The sequence below is a fragment of the Sapajus apella genome, unplaced genomic scaffold (assembly GCF_009761245.1).
Source record: "Sapajus apella isolate SASKATOON/1434 unplaced genomic scaffold, GSC_monkey_1.0 scaffold34, whole genome shotgun sequence".
In the NCBI taxonomy this organism is placed as follows: domain Eukaryota; kingdom Metazoa; phylum Chordata; class Mammalia; order Primates; family Cebidae; genus Sapajus; species Sapajus apella.
This window is the reverse complement of record NW_022436974.1, coordinates 16,424,226-16,446,449: the sequence shown is the minus strand read 5'-3', so window position 1 is coordinate 16,446,449 and position 22,224 is coordinate 16,424,226. Positions and strand designations below refer to the sequence as shown.

Below are 22,224 nucleotides of genomic sequence, written 5' to 3'. Positions count from 1 at the left end.
GAAACTGAGATCTGTTGAGTCACTAAATATAATAGGCGAAAGGAATGCCCAATGAAGTCATCAAAACCAAAAGGATGTAAAGCTGTTCTTTCCAGGCAGTGGCCTGTCCTAAGCATTGGTGCCTGAGCCTGGCATTTATTGTGGTCCCACCAGTTACTTGCTTTGAGCCCCGGAACAAGGTACTAAACCTCCTTGGTGCAGTCTTTTCACATGTAAAAATAGAGAAAGTTTAATAGAAAACTTTCTGTTGGAGATGCTGTGAAGATGAAATGAGTAATTTGCACATTGCCTGACCAATCATAAATACTAAACAAACATTAGCTATTGTTATTAGAAATACTGAGGTATGTAGGTGAGTAGGCTAAATCCCAAAGGCCAGGGCCAGGGAAGTAAGCACCAAACCATGAATTCCCAAAAAAATATGCTAATCAGTAAACGAACCAGGCTATATGGAGAAGCCCTGTGTTCAGTCCATGACTTTTACACATTCCCTTCTTGCTGTTGGCTGACTGTTGTAATTCATCGTCTTTTCATTTGCATATTCCTAATTGAGGTTTTATTTTTCTTAAGGCAGGGAACATGTTACAGTGTTTTTCAAATTATGAGTTATGACCCATTCTACACCCATTTAAAGTCAATAAAGGTTAATGAAGGAATCTTTTAAAAGAGTCAATATGAACTGTATTTCCCCAGTTATTTTTCTGATTATAATATATTTAGTTAATTTTGATCAACATTATAAAAGAGAGACATTTTAAAAAGTTGTAATGGAAAATATCACAATGCATAACTTTTGGTAAAAGTAAGTATTGCTTTTTAAAACATACTTGGAATTTTAAATTTATTTCTTACTACATGTTGCAATCCAAGTTTGGAAAATCTTTGGATCTATATGTGACTTAGACAACTATTATTAAAACATAGCAGTTTCTGAACACACTGGAGAATTCCAAACATATGCTATGTGATAGTGTTTTCTAAACTTGTCTTATGAATGATTTACCTAGGGTCATTTTCAGATTCCCAGGTTGCTTTCTTAAGATTCTGATGTTGGAAACATACTGCCATAATGAACATTAGAGAGGATATTAATTAGAGATTAATTAATTAATTAATCTTAATTTTTCATTAGAATGGAAACCCACCTTGTTGGTATCTATTCTTACTTGGTGGTACCACATCCACTGTAAAAAGGTACTTTATAAAATATGTCCAGCTATTTGAATGGCTAACATTCATTCATTCAGTCTGTTATTTATCAAATATTTATTAATCATTTGTCATGTGCAAGGCAATGAGTACAAAAATACATATAAGAGACACAGTTCCTGCCCTTAAGTAGCTTATAGTTGATTCATTTAAGAACTAGGGCAGCATCCTCTGAGGATCAGAAGAGCTGAGACCAAAAGAAAATGAAATCATGAATGCATATGTATGACTCAAGTCTTGGGTAACCTACCTTCTAAAAATGTTCAGAGGATTAAGAAGCAGTAAAACTGCATGGTAATTACTTATCAAAGCATTTTTTTTCTAATTAATATAGCAGAGCTGAAAGCCCACACATCACACCTAAGGAGGACTCAATATCAGTGTAGAAAAAAGACAAAGAAGAAGATAGATATCAAAATTATAATTACAAACAGAATTGAAAAACCTGCCCCCAGTCCCACTGGCACCAACCTGATCTAAGTTTTCAACATCCCTCCCTTGGATTACTGCAGGAACTTCTAACTGGTCTCTCTGCTCCTGCCTTTTTTCCCTTAAAGTCTCTTTTCAACACAGCAACCTGAGTGATTCTATTTAAACATTAGCTAGTCTGTAATACCAGCACTTTGGGAGGCAGACGTGGGTGGATCATGAGGTCAGGAGATTGAGACCATCCTGGCCAACATGGTAAAACTCTGTCTCTACTAAAAAATACAAAAATTAACTGGGCATGGTGGCGCATCCCTGTAGTCCCAGCTACTTGGGAGGCTGAGGCAGAAGAATTGCTTGAACCCAGGAGGCGGAGACTACAGTGAGGCAAGATGGTGCCACTGTGCTCCAGCCTGGCACCTGGCAACAGAGCCAGACTCTGTCTCAAAAAAAAAAAAAAAAAAATTACGTAAATCATGTGACTCTTCTGTTCAAAACCTAGCTGGCTTCCCATCTCACTGAGAAAAGCCTAGCCTACAAAGTCCTACATGATCTTTTCACTGTGACATGTTCTTGACCTTTCTTTCTTCAGCCACACTGGCTTCTTAGAGGTTCTTAACATGCCAGGCGGGCTTCTAGCTCACAGACTTTGCACTTACACTTTCTGTTATCTTTTCCCACAAGTATATTTTGTTTTCATCTTCTAGATCTTTATTCCAAGTCATATTCTCAGTGAGACCTTCACTAACCATCTTATCTAAAACCCTAAACCAACCTATCCCCCAATGCACACCTCCAATTTCCTTCCATGATTTTTTGTCTTAACACTTATCACTAGATACCATATATTTTACTTAATTGTCTTGTTTATTTTCTACCTGCCTCACTATGATGTAAGTTCTATGAGGGTAGGGATTATTGTCTGTTTTATTTCACCCTTTATTTATAATACTAGGTCAGTTACTGACTCATAATCGGTACTCATCAAATATTTGGTGAAGGATGAATATAGAATACAAAAGAAAGCCTCAGGCCTGACTCTGGCTAACATGTTTTAGAAAGAAGCCAAGAAAAGGAATGGCAAGGTCATACTCTGTAAGACATATGCACTTGTATTGTTTACTTAATTCCCTACCTAATTTTAAAAAGAGATTTGAGATGTCCATAACACAGTAACAGTAATTTTCATATCTATACTATCTATTTAGGAAGGTTGTTACAAAGGTTACCAGTGAAACAGACCTGGTTTACAAGGTGACTTCACTGGCACTTAATAGTTGTAATATTAGGCAAGTTATTTTTGTTCCCTAAACTTTAGTTTCATCATCTATGAAATAATAATGACCAGACTGCATAAATCTTAGGTCACTAGGAAACATTTTGAGAAAATACATGCAAACTTATTGGTGTAGTCCATGGTGCATACTAAGAGTCTCACAAATGTTAGCTATTATTGTTATTGTTCAATGTGCTGTTTTATTCTTTATTAACTCCTTGTTTAATTTTTTAAGTTTTGAGTTAATGGGTTTTGTTGGAAATTGTAAATCTAACACATTAACTAGGCTTAGGTATTATACACTCAATATACCAAATTGGTCTCCAAATGGCTCACGACCATTTGGAAACCATAGCTTACAAACATTTGGAGACCGTACTAAAGGAGTCCAGTGAGGAACTAATAAATTACAGGTATCCTGAAAGAGATAATTATTCAACTGGAACCTAAGAGGTACCATCTCTGACTTGTTATGAGCCATAGGTGTTACTCAAACTGTCCACACATTCTGATTCATAATTCCAAGCCCTGCCTACAACAAATTATGTGTTTATTAAAAGCATCAAAATGTAGGATGCAACATAGGATCTAGCAAAGAGTAGGTGTCAGCAGCATAAGGAGACAGAGTTTCTGGAAGTTTCTTTTTAAACTAGTCCACTGATCATTTTTTGAATTCCTAAATATAAATAAGCTATAAGAAAAAAAGATTAAGAAAATAGGTTATAGTTCCTGTCTTTAAAAATCTTAAAATTTATTTGGAGCGAGGGCAATACCCAAACATAAACAAAATTAACTACAGTATAAAATAATAATGCAAGTGATGATATGAGGCAATATAAGATTTATTGCCATAAATGATGGAGAAATTACACTCACTAAATCAAAGGAGAGATAAAGCATGGGAATTAGTGTGACTGGGTTCTAGTTCTCGGAAGATAGATACAGACACCCTGTACTGTTATTAAGGAAGGACAGAATTTAGACAAATATGGTCAATGCAAGGAAAGGACTCCCATTGCAGGAAAAAATTTCTAGAAATGATCAGGAGCAGAAAAGGGTGGGGTGTTTGGAAAAGAGCAATTTCACTGAATAAACCTGGTGAAAATGAGCATGATAAATGCCTGAATTCTAGAGTGTTTAGGATTCAAAAATTTTTTTTAGTGTGAATTATTGATTCCCTTCGAACTAGCTCTACAACCTGGCCAAGCAGATCCAAAACAGTTCGTGACTTCGTGTAAGTGGCTTGTGACTGCCAAAGCCATTACTATTCAAACTGAAGCCTATATGACTTCAAAATTATGGTTTTCTTCTTTCTTTTTTTCTTTCTTTCAAAATAATCTAACAAGCATTAAGATAAACAATCTGAAAGGAAGTTGAATGAATAAAAAAGAAGTCTGAGACTCAGTTAATGCATTCATTTAAAGTATCTCTTGAGTACCTACTATGTACTTACCATTGATCTTTGTGCTGATGATAGAAAGGTGAACAAACTAAAACTCCAGGTTCCATGGCAATAACATGGGAATGTATGCGTATGTTTCATTGTGATAGTTATTATAGTGGGACAGGAAACATTATACCTAAATGCATTTCTCATTAATTATAGATATATTTTAATTGGGCTCAATTTCTAAATCAATTCTTATTGAAGGCAACTCTAGAGCCTTACTGCTACTTGGAGGTCTTTATTTTCTCGATGATGACTTAAATTGAGTTATTCCTATAGTCTAAGAACTTTTTATAGTGTTTACATGCCTCACTGAACATAATCCTTATAATACCTAAGAGCTATTATTATACCTCTTTTACAGATGAGAAAAAAACTAAACTTTCTTAAGCTATGCAATACATGGAGAAGACAAGTTCAAATGTAGTTCTTTTGAAATCCCAAAAATCTATGATTTAAAACCATTCTGTTACAAGCTTTTTCTTAAAAGTTATTGTATTTACCCTCAGTGAATTTTAAAAATAAAGGAGCAGAATTCTTGAATTTATACAGTAGGCAGCAGGATTTACTCTAAAAAGTAATAAGGTAACACTCAAGAGAACCTGCTTCTGACACAATGTGAAACAGAGTAACTAGTCATTTCCTCTCTCTACCTTAGTTTTCTTACCTGTACTATTGGTCTAACACTTGCGATTCATATTTCACGGATTGTGGGTTTGTGAGTGTACATGTGGGTATGTTTGTAGCAGCAATGTAAAAAGGGATACAATGAGATGAAAAACATAAAATTATTTAGAAAATTATCATCAGTGTCATTACCTTAAAAAATAGAGCCATTTCTAAAGACAAAAATGATACAGACATCTGATGCAAACTGAACTACATGTGTACATGATGATCACATTGCTTCATTTCAGTGAGTAGACTAAAACTAAATTGTTCTAATCATATTTTGTAAAAAGTTAAAATAAAAATCCTAGCCAAGGTAATGTGAATCTTTATCAAGCTCTATTTAAAACTAACAAGAAAACACAGGCCATAAATAATGCCCAGTGATTAGAAGTTTTCATTCCTTTCATTTCCTTCTGTTGAAAGCTATTCTTCTAGAAAATAGGTAGCAAAGTAACACAATTTCCAAAGAGTTAGATTGTGATGACCGCTCAGTCAATTCTCAGAGCATTGGTTTATCTTTTCTTTGTTTATGATTTACCCTATTATTTTACTCTTCAGCCTTGCAAGAGCCCATGTCTAACCATTTCAAACTATTTGCAGCTCTTTGAAGTGCTGTGCTTCCTCGCTCCACGCTTTTGACACTCCTTTACCCAGCATGCCTTCCTTACTCTAACATCTTTGGCAAAAGTCCATTAGCTGTCAAGGTTCAATTTAAAGGTGGCCTCACAGCGAAACCTTTCTTGATCAGTCCAGGTAAAATTAGCCTGTGATTTTGTTTGTTTGTTTTCTTTGCTTGTTTCTTTCTTCTACAATAATGCCCTGCATAGATGTCCATTATAGGTCAGAAATACTTCAAAGCATTTATTTGTTTATAGTCTGTGCCTTTTTCTAGACTGGAAGCTTCTTAAAAGCAAGTACTATTTCTATTTATCTTAGTTTCCAAGACTCTAGCATGGTGCATATATCCTAGATGTCATTCAAAAAATTTTAATAGATGAATGAATAAATGGTGACCCGTGAGTCACATTCTGAAGTCTGTAAATATGTGTGTGTGTGTGTGTCTACACCAGTGGTCCAGATTTAACATCTTGTTAAATAAAACATGTAAAATGTCTAAAAACATACCATTCTCAATACAATTCTTTCAGTTATACATTATAAAGGTCTAATTAACAAAAAAGTTCATTCTAGAATAAAAGATCATGACTCTAGTGGTCTACTGTGTGCATAAAAAATAGACAAGAAATGTTTCTATCCTTTGAATTTTAACCACCTTAAAGTTTTGGGAACTGTGACAATAATCATGTTAAATTATGGCAAACATGAGAAACTATATACCATAAGCAAGTATTTGGCAGAACCAAGTGAATAAGTAGTTCTTGTAACAATAGAAATAAAAGCAAATACTTTTAAAATGTAATATAAATAAAAATCAAAATAGATAAAAATATTAGATGAGGCTTTATTGCACCAATGTCATAAAATAACAGACCACAAATGAACTGCAAACTCTTTTTGCAAAACTTGCTATCTCAGAAAAACAAGATAACCCTAAAAAAATTATAAATTATTCAAGGAAATGCAAGAGCTAATTATTGAAAATGTAGAAGCATAATTAAAATCAAAACTAATCTACTCAAAGGAAGGTTATACGTGTTGTATGTGGCAATGCATATGGTCTCAATTTCTATCAATCAATATATAAGGAGTATCTGTATCTCAGTACAGATTAGCCAGAGTACTAGGAACTTATTATTCAAAAGTAATCTGTATTTAGTTAAGATATTGTTAGTGAAGTTTTTATTTTCCTGCTTTTGAGTTTAAATGAGAAAAATTTAAAGCTAAATTCATAAAGACAACTGTTAGTAGGTAAGAGTAAAAAGAAATTTCCCAAAGCCCAGTAAGAAAGAAACTTTGGACTTTGTTTTTCCTGCACTTCCAAAATATAACAATGAAATATCAAAACAATTGTTATTTCTTTATCTAAATTATTTATGGAGCTTCCTCTGAAGAAAGTACTTTTCTCCTTTCAAAAAGATGAGGAGGGAAAACATTTACAATTTACAGAGTTTACAAAACAATGCATGTCATACCTATACTTTAGAACAGGAGATGATAAGAGAGAAATCCAAGATGATATCTGGGCATACTCTTCATGTTTTTAATTATTTTTTCATGTTGTTGACTGTCTACATCTTGTACATGGAAAAAAATTGACTACTAAAGTTCATTTAAAAGTAGTAAAAAGCAAATTCTATAGAAGTCTGCAAAATGATCCACAGAATGCTTCCAGGTTGTAAGTTGTAAAAGAATTGGTCATCAAAACATAAATACTACCTGTTTGAAATTCAAATAGAAAAAAAAAGGCTTACAAAAGAGTGAGCAGCAGGGAGTTCTTTAATAAAACTTGTAAACACAGAAAATGAAACTTTACTACCCAGACACATTAAAACACTCCTCCAGTAAAATAAAAGGGGGAACCCTTGATATTGGACTTAAAAAAAAAAAAGGTTTTTATTTTAGGTAGTCTTAACTGCCTCTTAATTTTTTTTTTCTCAAAGGTAATCACTTTCCTTTTGAACTTCATTCAATAAGAAATATAAGCTCAAACTGTTAACCAAGGATGTAATTCACTTAAATTATGCAACTGGAATTCCACAGCTGGTCTGTCTGGCTTAGTGCTGAATGAATGCCGTGTCAGAAAACCTTCCCAATAATAATGCCCTGACCGTGACAAGGGGTAAATCTCCCAAACTTAGGCTCAACTTCAGAGGCTCATTAGCGACAGCAAGTGAATGTCAGTGGGGTGACAGCAGCGGGACAGCAGCGCCCACGCAGCTGAAGCAACCAGCCCACCCAGAGCTGACGATTTGTATAATCAATATCACCAATTCCCAGTGATAATCATTTGTTGATATGCACAGGAGGGTCAGGTATCCCACAGATCACATCTAATGCCATTACAGTCACTAGATTTAACCCCCTAGCTCTTAAACAATTCAGCTGCAAGAACACAGGCAGCTCACAGCACTTTTTAAAAGAAAGACTAAATCATAATTCAAAGCATGCTCTATAGCTTTTTACCTTCTCTGATTTCTTGGTTCTGGCCTACCTAAATAATTTTCATCTTTTCCTCCCCCCTCTCCACTCTCCAACTATGAGCGTGAACCTGAATTACAAACAGTTAAACCTGAAGGTCACTTCACAGCAGCGTTCCAACATGCTCCCCCAGCGAGGCTGCACGGCAACAATAAAACAAAGCCTTTGCAACCACCTGTAATAATCTGCCTGCTCAGCCAGCAATCCGAAAAGTCCTGAAGCTACACAAGGTAGACATTTTCTGCAGCTGGCTTAACATGTATATTGTGCCCAGTTGCCGGCTCGCCTCCTCTTACCTTCACGTTAGTCCGGAGTGCACAGTAACATGCAAAGAACATTGCAGTAAATAAGGAGCATATGGACCGGTATTCAGCTTCTCAGCACAGCGCAAGCCCCACACACACGATCCTGGGCATGTGCTACTAAAGAGCATCCGTTCCCTCTGTCAGTTTGAAAATGCATTGATCTCTGTTTTCTCTGACTACAAAACGACATGTCTTGAAGGCACTGAGTGAGAGCTCAAAATCTCTTCATTGGCTATATATAGCATTATGCCCAGTAATTTCAATTAGATGAGAATTCAGCGTCTGAAAGTTAAGACCTCAGTTGCTTTTCCTTCTAGCATTTTAAATCACTGGATTAAAAAAAAAAAAAAAAAAAAAAAAAAAAAAAAAAAAAAGAAGGAGGGGGGAATGAGCTCACTCAGGAAGGAGGGGGGGAAAGGTGAAGAATTGAAATTTAACCAATGAGTTACTTATATTTCTGGAGAGCCCTGGTGTTATCCTATTAAATACTTTACAATGGGATCACATCGGGCAGACTATAAATGAAGAGGAAACCCTTTTCCCTTTGGAGGTTTAATATGAGCTCTGCACTATATTCCAGGCTATTCTGGTGCAGCACCCTGTTTGGCAAATTCTACAAATTACTGCAAACATGTCTCATTCTGCTTCTCCATGTGGAATAGGACCAGGACTAAAGGATCCCTGTCACATAAAGTCCCCTAAAATGTGAGCTGGGTTCCTCTGGGGTGATCTGCAGTTACAGGACTGAGAAGTACCACCTTCTCCTACTTCCCTGCCCTGTTACATCTTTTAGGGATATCTAAAGTTACTAGGATCCATAATAAAACAATGTGGCCAGTTTTCCAAAACTATGCTTTATTGGTAAATGACAATCAGTAATAACATGGGGCTGAAATGGAGACAGAAAATTCCAGGGGATAACATAACCTCAGATTCAGTAGCAACTGCTGCTGAATGTAAAATGTTCAGCAGGCTCCGGAAGGGAGACAGCAAGAGAGAAAAATAAAAGCTTCTGCCCCTATAAATCCATAAGGAAAAAAAAAAAAAAACTTAAAAACATCATCAGATCCTTCTGTCTGTTGTCACTCCTCTCAGGCACCGGATGCTGCAAATTAACTCAAATTTTACCTAATCAAAAAGACAAAGTACAATTTAGGGTTCTATACCCTTATTTCCAGCCTTGGGAAGCCCTAATTCTCAGCTAGAATTCTAAAGCTATCTGGCAAAATGCAAGCAGAAATGAACAGTTCTCACTGCAGCAAAAATAGTGGGAGGAAAAAGAGTGGTTATGTCTTTGCCACGATGCTCCCCATCAGCTTCCAGCAATAGGGAAGATCAGCATAACTCACTAGAAAAAGCTGCAGTGACTTTTAGGATTTTTTCTTTAATATGATTTGCATAAGCCACCTCCCCTCTGGAGCCTGCAGTAGTGCTGAAGCACCATCAGAGTTACTGGGCATTTCTCCTGGGCAATGAGGTGAGGCAGCTTCAGGAGGAAGCAAGGTATTTAAGGGACAGAAATTAAAGGAAGAAGAAAAGCAGGATTTTGTATTTCTCTCTTAATGACAAGCATTCAGAAAGTGTCGTCAGTTCTGACTAAATAGCTATTTTGGGCTGTCATTGTTTGTGCCTTTTTTTAGGAAGAAAAAGGCAATCTTATCCTAAGCTGGAGATCCTTTGGCAACGTAAGAGAAGGCAGCCACTTATTTTGATTCCCAGTTCCGTCTGTCTTAGGATCCTAGATAATTACAATTGTAAGCACTTAACAATACAACCAGTGACTTCCAGGACATTAAAAAATCCACATGGATGTCCAGCTCTCATCATTCCACAACTTTTTTTTTTACCGGCTTTAAATGCAAAACTGTTGTTTCAGTTAACAACACTTCCCCCTCCCAAGGTTATAACAGGTCACATTTCCTGCAGCTCTTCCTAATAAATGAACCGAAATATTACAACTCAATGCTATGGAAAACATAGGTAAATTTAAAAATGCCTTTCCCCATTGGGGGATTCAGAGGAATTTTTTAAAAACCTGCTTTATTCAACCTGCGAATAAGTACCATTATTTCTTACCATTAGAAGTTGGCAAAAAAAGGAAATTTACAGATTTTATTATTATTATTTTAATAGTTGCCAGGATATTTGGATGGCACAGGAGAGAAAAACCAAAAGAAGATGTGGAAAATGTTACAAATCTCAGAGCAGCTCACAAGCAAGGATTAAATAAAACAAGTTACAGGTGAAAAAGTACATGTAGATTTCCCTGTCAAGGCAATCAGGGAGGACTTCTATAATAGGGCTTTAGATACCATTTTAATGTGTATATATTCTTTTAAAAAGGCCCTTAGCCTTAAAAACTTCTTTAAAACACCTCAGTATACTTGTCTAGCAAAATCCCAGGGCTATACCTGAATATTTACTGCCTAATTTCCTTAAGTGGACTAAGGTAGCCAATTTACTATTCTTATTTTATAAATGCAGGAAATGCGGCATTAACTACAACAGCAATGTCTCACTAAATAATATTCCATATTTTTAGGCTAAGAATTCAGCAAAACAGTATATATGCAAGAAGAATAACATTTGCTATAGCAGAAGAAAGCTGTAACTGACTGTGCACATTTTCAGAGGCAGTAGAGTAAGTCTAGGCTTCAATACTGCAAGATGGAAGTGAGTAGTCCTGGAAAATCACTTCCATGTCAGATTCTTTTATCATTTGTAAAATGGGGATAATATGTATCTCATAGTGCCTATCGAGAATATTAAAGATGAACGCTGTCATCAAAATAATGTCTAGATGGATCAATGTTTTAACTATTGAAAATAGTTAAAAATTCAAGCTGTAAACATATTAGAAGAAAACACAGATTTTGTTTTGTATAATATTAAAGTAAAAGAGCCTAAAGCTATGCAAGAAAAGATAGACAATCGTGATTATATGAAAATATTCAACTTCTCCTTGGGTAAATAATACACAATGACAAACAACAAACTGGGAAACTATTTACAACACATTCCATGGGAAATTGTCTTAATATACAAAGAATTTTCATAAATCACTAAGAGAAAATATAAAACTGAATGAAGCAGACAAAGAACATAAAGTAGTAATTCACAAAAAGACCACAAAACACATTAAAAATGTTCAACTTCATATTTAAGAAAAAACATTAAAAAAGAGGTTATTAAATCAACACATCAAGGACTAATGGAGATGCATTAACTGTTGAAAACTTTTTGGAAGGTAATTTGGAATTATCTATCAAATATTTAAAAAGGAAAATTCTCTTTGATATAGTGATTCAACTTCCAGGAATTTATCCCAGATATATGCGTGTGTGTGTATCTAAAAAATATCCATCAGTATGTTTTTAAAATTAGTTTATTTATAACATAGGAATGTAAGACATATATACAAATTCTTACGTGGAAAGATGTCCAAGTTATATATAATATTATATGTAAAAATAAGGTTGCCAAAAAGCTGACATTGTACAGGCCTATTTGTATTTGTGTAGTTGCATATACTTGTAGGTACAGGTGTAGGGTGTGTGTTTGTAAAATTTTAAGTGTTGCTATTGGCTTAGGAAGGGACGGATGCCATTATCTTTCATTTTTCATTTTACACCTCTATACTATAGAACAACGAACAACTTATCCAACTACCCCTGTCAGTAAATGAGAGAAATAAAGATATAAGGAAGAAGCAAATACTGGAAACTGTAAGGGGATTTGTTTTATTGTACTCCATGAGCAAAAGCCAGGAAATAATTGTGAGAGGAGAAACATGGATTTTATCAATTTCTGAATTGATCTTAGTTCTGAGTGTCTCTCTGAGTGTGAACATCTCTCAGTAATGCATGTAATTCTAGTATGTATGCATATTTTTCTTAAAGCATGACCCTTAAATACAAGCCAACTACTTTATTTGATTCCCAAATGGAAAAAGTAGCTATCAAGAAAACTTGACTAGTTGATTTTCTTCTTATGCACTGAATTTAAACCTATCTACATATATTTAGTTTGTATTTTTAAGAGTGGGCATGTAATACTTTAAAAAAATAACCTGAATTGTAAAAAAAAAATTCAATATTAAAGCAATATGCAACTATGATTTGTTACAAATATAATAACAGCAACAACCTCTTTTAATATGGACAAATAATTCGTATTGCTAGACAACTTTTTCTTAATCTATAAAATAAAGAGACTGGACTACCTAGTTCTTTCTTATAGGTAGAGTAGTTCTGTTAGGTGCCTTGCTTATTGTTTTGTTTAGACAGGACAAATTAGATATGTGTATATATTAAGGACCCTCTACGTTGCACTACAGGCCGATTAAATCAGAATTTCTCAGGGCGGGACCCAGGCATCACTATTTTGTAGAGCACCCCAAGTGATTCCAATGTGCAGCTAGGATTACAAATTATTGCCCTAGAGCAGGGGTCAGCAAACCGATTCTGTAAATGGCAGGACGATAAATATGTTAGGCTTGCAAGCCATACAATCTCTGTCACAACTACTCAATTTTATGTTGTAGAGAGAAAGCAGTCTATGTAAATATCTAAACAGACAGTACATAGTATGTTCCAATAAAAGGTTATTATTTATAAACATTAAAATTGAATTTCATATAATGTTCATGTGTCAGAAAATATTATTCTTCTTAATTTTTTTAACCATTTAAAAATGTAACAACATTTCTTAGCTTATATGTTGTCAACCTTTTCTCTAAAGTCCAGAGCAGTGGTACTCTTAGTGCAGTCTTTGGGCTAGACGCCTCAGTGTATGCTAAAAATTTGTTATAAATAGAAATTCTCCAAACTACAGACCTACTGAATCAAAAACTCTAGGTATGTGGCTCAGGAATCTGTGTTAACAAGCCCTCCAGGTGATTTTCATGTGAGCTAAGGTTTGAGAATCACTGCTCTAAAGAAAGAGAGGAGAAGTGATGGCTATGGCGCTCACAAAAAAAAAAAAAAAAGGAAGATATCGACTCCAGATAACAGGTATAAAAATTAACTTTATAGAAGAGAGAAGCATAGAAAATAAAGAGAAAGTAATTTCTGTTGTAAATGAGATAATTTTAGAGTGGAGACTAACGATTCTGAGATGGATGCCAGCTGAGAAAGGAACTATAAAATACCTGGTAACTCAGAATCCTTCTTCTCTTAGAAACTCTAACAGCTCTTGGGCCTTCGAGTTAAAAAAACAAAACAAAACAAAACAAAACAGATCTGGGTTTAAATTGCTTTTCTCCCACTTGCCAGCTGTGTGACCCTGGGCAAGTTAGATAACTTCTCTCTGCCACAGAGCATTCCTCTGTAAAATAAAGGTAACAAATCTACTTCACAAGGATGTTGTAAGAAGTCAAATATATAAGGTGTGCATGCTGCTTGTCCCAGTACCTGGAACACGTAAATGTAATAAGTGGTAGTTTTTAGTGAAAAGAAGAATGAAATGATAAAGGTAAAGTGAAAGCTAAAAATGTTCTATCATTCCTCTTGACTGACTTCTTTTAAATACCTAGAAGATTCCTTTAGGGGTTTGCAGACCATCGAGGACTTCCCTAGAATTTCCAGTTAGCCTTAAAGAAGATCCTCAGAAACACAATTCTCATTATAACCCCTTAATCGATTTACTATTATTGGAATTTCTTGTATCCTCCTTGGGATTTTCCTGAGATAATAATAACAAATTTATAAATTAAAAATCATTTCAGAGCTTCCCAACAACTTCCACAAAAGTATCCCTAAAGTCTTAGAGAGAATGCATTTATACACCTGGAAGTATATAAAATATATAAAATTAAATGTCACTGATGCTTCATTTCTTATCTTAAAAATTGATATAAATGTTAAATTCAAGAAGAAAATGTATCTGTATTTGTTATAAAGTAATGGTTTACATTACTTACAAATCACTAAATTTAACAAGCCAAGAAGGCTATGCAATACTTTTAATACTCTCTGATATATATGCCACTGGGAATGCCTACCGGTAGCGGTATTCTTTCCTCAGTTCACAAGTAAAGATATATCCCATTTGATTCTTGATCCTTACATAAGCCCTGAAGATACTGTCATCATCCCCTAGTGTCCAGTAAGGAAAACTGGCACAGTGATTAAGTGAATTATTCAGGTTTATGCAGAAGCTAGAGGTGGAACTCCAATACTAGGTCTTCCAATCCTGAAGTCCACAGCAAATTTCTCAAGATCCCAGTTCCTATACAGTGATTCTTAACTCTTTCAGACAAAACAGTCCTTTTATATACAAATATTTTTAACATTCTACTTGCAACCATGATAATAATAGATAATATAATCTACTTTTACATAGGATTTAAAAATTCAATGTAATATATAATATAAATAATTAAATTTAAAGTTAAAATTAAAACAAAGTATACTTCAATGGCAATACTCAGGCAAAATTCCATCAATGGCATAATTAAATGGGCAGGTTCCTACACCCATAGGTATAGACAGACACAGGTATATTATAAAATTGGCTACTCAAAGCTCAGAAGAAACACTGCTATCATTGACACAATATTCTGAACAGTTGAAAACTCTTGGTAAAGTTCCGAGTAAAACAAGGAACAATCTTCCCTTACATCACAGAGAAATTAAATTATTGAAAACTTCAGTGGATACTAACTTAATGCAAGGGATGCTTTGTGTTAAATAAATAAAACGGAGTATGATTCCCGGTTCAGGAAACTTTATCAAGTATCTAATATAAATGAATGTCCAGTAAGATATTTAAAGAGGGTAGTGCTGGCCTTAATGAGAACCATGTGAACACACAGCCTGAGGGTAAATGTAGATTTAGGAATACATAGTTGCAAAAATCCCTTTAAATTCCTTACCACAATTACTCACCACCCTGTACCAAGGAAGTTCTACATGTACTTTCAAAGTGTAAAAAGCCTACTCTTCTGGATAAATAGAAAAATCCAAGAATGAGTGCCTCACAAGTAATCACAGATTCTAAATGATATGACTGAAAGGACAATGGAATAGACATTTTTTTCTTATCTAATACAGAAAAAAAAAAAAAAGGCTTCAGGGAGTGACCATCTCAAAATCCTGTCACTCCTTAGTGGTTGGATCAGAGCCCATCTTTTTGTGACCACACGGAGTATTTTTCTCTGAATGTCTGCAACATGTATTATCTGTATTGCCCAATTTGGTACCCAATTATAGTCTTTCATTGTTCTCTTATTGCTTTTTGTGTCTAAAATTCATCTCCTTAACCCCACTTCAAGTATTTCAAAAGTAAAGTACTTCTATGAGCTGGAACATAGTTCCTTTGAGCACATAGTATTGTTTATTCTTCATGAACCGATTGATTGATAAGCAGCTGAAAAAAAATTAATGAAAATCCTCAAAAAGGCCCCAACATTGCCTAATACTCCTATCCTTTTTGTTTTTGTTTGTTTGTTTGTTTGTTTTTGAGACAGAATCTTGCTCTGTCGCCTAGGCTGGAGTGTAGTGGCACGATCTCAGCTCACTGCTGCAGCCTCTGCCTCCTGGATTCAAGTAATTCTCTTGCCTCAGTTTCCCGACTAGCTGGAATTACAGGCACACACCACCATGCTCGGCTAATTTTTGTATTTTTAGTAGAGACGAGGTTTTACCATGTTGGCCAGGATGGTCTTGATCTCCTGACCTGCCTCGGCCTCCCAAAGTCCTACCCTGTTCTTTGAACAACCTTCTCCCTCCTTTTTCAAAAGGTGGTTTCAAACATTCTCCACTCTCTTCAAACCTCACACCTTCCTCCATCCTCATTCTGATTAGTAGATAGTTACCTTCTACCCCTACCAAGTAAACAAAAGCCAACACACAAAATAAAAAAGAAAAATCAGTAACTGTTCTCTCTTTTGATTTTCCTAATATATGTTCCCCTCGCATCAAGTCTGCATCTTTCTCTTCTTGATCCTTCTTATAACAATTTAAATTCATTTTCAAGCCTCTCCCATCTAAAAACAAACACAGAAGAAAAACTACTTCCTCTAATCACAGTTCCATATCAAGCTACTATCCTTCCCTGTTCCTTGACACACAACCTGCTTAGAAAAGCCAACACCTCACTCTCCATTTACTTCCTCATTTTCCACACTGACTCTGACTCCTTAACACACTGATTTATGTCCCGTCCCCAGGCCCTTAAAATTGGGCATCGCAACCAAAATGTCACTTATATAACTTTCAGTTCTCTATCCTCACCCTCACCCTCCACATTTCTGGGCAGATTCCAAACAGCAGAGCTGCCCTTCCTCTTAAAACACCCTTATCCCTTGGCTTCTGACGTTAGGTTTTTCCACAATCTTTCAGTATTTTTTTAAATTTTAAATTCAGGGCTACATGTTCAGGTTTCTTCACAGGTAACCTTGTGTCATGGGGGTTTCTTGTACAGATTATTTCATCACCCAGGTATTAAGCCTAACTTTCCTGATTCTCTCTGTCCTCCCACCCTTTACTTTCTGATATATAAAACTGAACATCTTTGTGTTATTCCTCTCTGTGTGTCCATGTGTTCTCATCATTTAGATCCCACTTGTAAGTGAGAGCATGAAGTATTTGGTTTTCTGTTCCTGTGTTAGTTTGCTAAGGATAATGGCCTCCAGCTCCATCCATGTTCCTGCAAAGGTCATAAAATTGTTCATTTTTATGGTGACATAGTATTTCATGTACCACATAAAGAAAATGTATCACATTTCTGTAATAAACATATGCAGGCATGTGTCTTTATAATAAAATGATTTATATTCCTTTGGATATATAGCCAGTAATGGGATTGCTGGGTTGAATGGTATTTCTGTCTTGAGGTATTTGAGAAAATGCCACATTGTCTTCCACAATGGTTGAACTAATTTACTACTTTACTCTCCTAGCAACAGTGCATATGTTCCTTTTTCTCCACAATCTTGCCAGCATGTTATTTTTTGACTTTTTAATAAAAACCATTCTGACTGGTGTGAGATGGTATCTCATTGTGGTTTTGACTTGTATTTCTCTAATAATTAGTCATGTTTAGCTTCTTTTCATGATTGTTGGCTGCATATATGTCTTCTTTTGAAGTGTCTGTTCATGTCCTTTGTCCACTTTTTAATGGGGCTGTTTGGTTTTTTCTTGTAAATTTAAGTTCCTCATAGACGCTTGTTATTAGACCTTTGTTGAATGAATACTTTGCAAAAATTTTCTCCTACTCTGTAGGTTGTCTGTTTACTCTGTTGATAGTTTCTTTTGCTGCGCAGAAGCTCTTTAGTTTAATTAGATCCCATTTGTCAATTTTTGCTTTTGTTGCAATTGCTTTCGGCATCTTCATAATGAAATCTTTGCTCGTGTCTATGTCCTGAATAGTACTGCCTAGGTTGTCTTCCAGGGTTTTTATAGTTTGGGGGTTTTACATTTAAGTCTTTCATCCATTTTGAGTTAATTTTTGTATATGGTATAAGGAACAAAGTCCAGCTTCAATTTTTTGCATATAACTAGCCAGTTATCTGAGCACCATTTACGGAACTGTGCTAACTGTTCAGGGACTTTGTTTCCCCATTGCTTGATTTATTTTATTTTACGTCCCAGATACACGCGCAGGTTTGTTAGTTAGGTATATGTGTGCCATGGTGGTTTGTTGCACCTTTGAACCTCCTCTAAGTTCTCTCACCACCCCACATCACGCAACAGTCCCTGGTGTGTGTTGTTCCCCTACTGTGTCCATGTGTTCTCACTGTTCAGCTCCCACATATGAGTGAGAACATTCAGAGTTTGGTTTCCTGTTTCTGTGTTAGTTTGCTTAGGATAATGGCTTCCAGCTTCATTCATGTCCCTGCAAATGGCATAATCTCATTTCTTTTTTATGGTTGTGTAGTATTCCATGGTGTATATGTATCATATTTGCTTTATCCAGTCTTTGATAGGCATTGGGTTGGTTCCATGATTTTTCTATTGTAAATAGTGCTGCAGTAAACATATATGTGCATGTGTCTTTATAGTAGAATGATTGATATTCCTTTGGGTATATACCCAGTAATGAGATTGCTGGGTCAAATGGTATTTCTGGTTCTAGGTCCTTGAAGAATTGCCATACTGTCTTCCACAATGGTTGAACTAATTTACATTCCCACCAACGGTGTAAAGCTGTCCCTATTTCTCCACATCCTCTCCAGCATCTGTTGTTTCCTAACTTTTTAATAATTGCCATTCTGACTGGCATGAGATGGTATCTTACTGTGGGTTTGATTTCCATTTCTCTATCAGTGATGTTGAGCTATTTTTTATATGTTTGTTGACTATGTAAATGTTTTTGTCTGGTTTGTTGAAGATAAGATAGTTGTAGGCGTGCAGTCTTATTTCTAGGTTCTCTTTTCTGTTCCATTGGTCTATGTGTCTGTTTTTGTACCAGTAGTACCATGCTCTTTTGGTTACTGTAGCCCTGTAGTAAGTATAGTTTTAAGTCAAATAGCGAGATGCCTCCAGCTCTGTTTTTTTTTTTTTTTTTTTTTTTTTGCCTTGGCTTTTTGGGCTCTTTTTGGTTCCATATGAATTTTAAAATAGTTTTTTCTAGTTCTGTGAAGAATCTAAATGGTCTTTAATAGGAATAGCATTGAATCCATAAGTTGCTTTAGGCAGTATGGCCATTTTAATGATATTAATTTTTCCTATCTAGCGCATGGCATATTTTTCCATTTGTGTCGTCCCTGATTTTTTTGAGCAGTGGTTTCTGATTTTTTTGAGCAGTGGTTTGCAGTTCTCCTTGTAGAGATCTTTCACCTTTCTAGTTAGCTGTATTCATCTGTATTTTATTCTTTTTGTGGCAGTTGTGAATGGGAGTTCATTCATGATTTGACTCTCAGCTTGAGTGTGGTGGGTGAATAAAAATGCCAGTGATTTTTGCACTGGCATTCTGAGACTTTGCTGAAGTTATTTATCAGCTCATAAAGCTTTTGAGCTGAGACAGTGGGGTTTTCTAGATGTAGGATCATGTCATCTGCAAATAGAAATAATTTGACGGCTTCTCATCATATCTGAATACACTTTCTTTCTTTCTTTCTCTTTCCTTATTGCCCTGACCAGGACTTCTAATGCTATGTTGAATAGGAGTGGTGAGAAAGGGCATCCTTTTATTGTGCCAGTTTTCACAGGGGAATACTTCCAGCTTTTCATTCAATATGATTTTGGCTATGGGTTTATTGTATCTGGCTCTGATTATTTTGAGGTATGTTCTTTCAACATCTTGTTTATTGATAGTTTTTAAGAGTTTTTAACATGAATGGATGTTGAATTTTATTGAAACTCTTTTCTGCATCTATTGAAATAATCATGGTTTTTGTCTTTATGTCGGTTTATGTGATAAATCACATTTATTGATTTGTGTATGTGAAACCAACTTTGCATCCCAGATATAAAGCCTACTTTATTGTGGTAGATAAGCTTTTAGACATGCTGCTGGATTTGGTTTGCTAGTATTTTGTTGAGAATTTTTACATCAATGTTCATCAAGAATAATGGCCAGACGTTTTCCTTTTTTGTTGTTATTTCTACCAGGCTTGGATATCAGAATGACGCTGGCCTCACAGAATGAGTTAGAGAGAGTCTCTTCTCAATTTTATGGAGTAGGATTAGTACCAGCTCTTCTTTATACATCTTCTTTGTACATCTGTGAATTTGTCTGGTCCTGCTCTCTTTTTGGTTGGTAGGCTATTTATTACTGTCTCAATTTCAGACCTCATTATTAGTCTGTTACAACCCTCAGAGAATATTCAAACACCTCTGCATATAAACTAGAAAATCTAGATGAAATGGATAAATTCCTGGACATATACACTCTTGCAAGACTGAACCAGGAAGAAATGTAATCCCTTTTAGTATTTTTACTGGCTCTTCTTGCAGTATCAAGACTTTTATATGCCCAAGTTCCTTAAGATTCAGACTTTCTCTTGTTTTTCTATTTTATACCTTTTCCTAGGTTTCCTTGTTAATTCCATTACACTTTATTATCACTCAAATGATGATAACTTCCAAGTCTTTTTCTAACCTACAACCCTTCTCTGAGCTCCAGACCCTTTTATCAAATTGTTTGCCTATTACTGGAACTTCAAATTCATTATGTCCAAGACTAAACTGAATTTCTGCCTCAGACTTCTTCTTCCTTCTCTATTTTTTTCTATTTTAGGATATGACACTTCCATTTATGCAGCTATTTAAGTCAGAAACCTAGCAGTCATCTCTGACAATCTCTTTCCCTGTACTTCCAATAGTCAGTAAATTATCAAGTCTCGCTAATTTTCTTAGATATTTCTAGAATACATAATGTTTTCACCATATTGAAAGTAATTATCCATATTCTTGAGTGGTTTACTGCAGAAGTCACCAAAATGTTTTCCTTACATATTCTTGAAGCCCTCTAATCTACTTTTGACCTAGATCTATGAAAGTGATCTTCCCTAGACACAAATATGAATTATATCATGCTCTGTTGCTCACAAGTTTGCTAGCTTCTAAGTCCCAAATATCTAGCAGGATCTTCAAGGTCCTGCATGGTATAAATCCAGCCTGATTTAGAATCAGATATCACTACATAGTCTATGATCCAGCCACATCAAACTTGTTTTGATTCCTCTAAAGTACTATGCCCTCTTCAACACAGCATCCTCCTACCTTTTTTCCCATAGGTCTGGAACAGTGGCTCTTAACCAGGAGTAATCTCCCCCATCCTCTAGAAGATGATAAAATTCAATTCTATGTATATATTCTATACAGATGTATATACATGTACACTAGAAAATTATCTAAAATCAAAATACTGACAGTAGTTATCTTAAAATTACAGCATTATGCAAGTTTTAATTTTCTTTTCTTGTTTTAAGACTTTCCTAATTTTTCTACAATGAGCATGGCTATTGAGATTTTTTAAATGTAAGAAATGAGTGCAGAAAAGTACTTCTTACACTATGAAGGGGCTGTAAGGAGCTGCTATGTTTCAAAGAATAAAATATAATCCATACCTTTTAGAGGTTTACAAATGAATTATAAAAATAAAATACCAGCTGGGTATGGTGGCTCATGCTTGTAATCCTGTAATCCCAGGACTTTGGGAGGCCAAGATGGGTGGATCAGTTGAGGTCAGGAGTTTGAGATCAGCCTGGCCAACATGATGAAACCTAATCTGTACTAAAATACAAAAATAGCCGGGTGTGGTGGTGGATGCTTGTAATCCTAGCTACTCCAGAGGCTGAGGCAGGAGAATCACTTGAACCCGGGAGGTGGAGGCTGCAGAGAGCCAAGATCATGCCACTGCACTCTAGCCTCAGGGACAGATCGAAACTCCCTCTCAAAATAAATAAATAAATACATACCTATCTAGATAATCGTTAGATGAGAAAAAAAGTTAGGAACAGTTTTCATCATAATCATTTAATGAGCACTTACTACACCCCAGGCTTTCCATGCATTAATCTATAAAATCTGTAAAACAACCACATTAGGTAGGTTTTATCCTATTTATTTAATAGATGAAGAAACTGAGGCCACTAGGGTTAAACAAACTGCTAGGTTGTACCAGACAAAAAAAAAAAAATTCAAATTCAAACCAAAGGCTCACTGGCTTCAAAACTTCTGTTCTTTCCAGTAGATATTTATAAAAGATATGTAAGTCAATTGGGAATCCAGAGAAGGGGTGGTTACTTGACAGCAAGAGGGCAAAGGAAGCATATATAGAGGAGTTAACAGTTTAGCTAACTCTGGAGGATGAGTAGGATTTTAATAACTATAGATGAAGGA

General features: G+C 35.4%; 1 protein-coding gene across 15 annotated transcripts in view; it reads right to left on the bottom strand.

Moving 5' to 3' along the window:
• DLG2 (discs large MAGUK scaffold protein 2) overlaps positions 1–22,224 on the bottom strand; it is a 2,183,817-nt gene that overhangs the window by 1,459,624 nt on the left and 701,969 nt on the right. Inside the window, exon 1 of one of the 15 annotated variants that reach the window (XM_032295972.1) lies at positions 8,426–9,416. The exons of 10 other annotated variants lie outside the window; for them this stretch is intronic. In XM_032295972.1, coding sequence (XP_032151863.1) covers positions 8,426–8,467 — 42 coding nt within the window. In that variant the 5' untranslated portion in view covers positions 8,468–9,416. Of the gene's footprint in view, positions 1–8,425; positions 9,417–22,224 lie in introns of those variants that run through there. 4 more of the 15 variants (XM_032295976.1, XM_032295977.1, XM_032295973.1 and 1 more) reach the window with 4 other exon arrangements.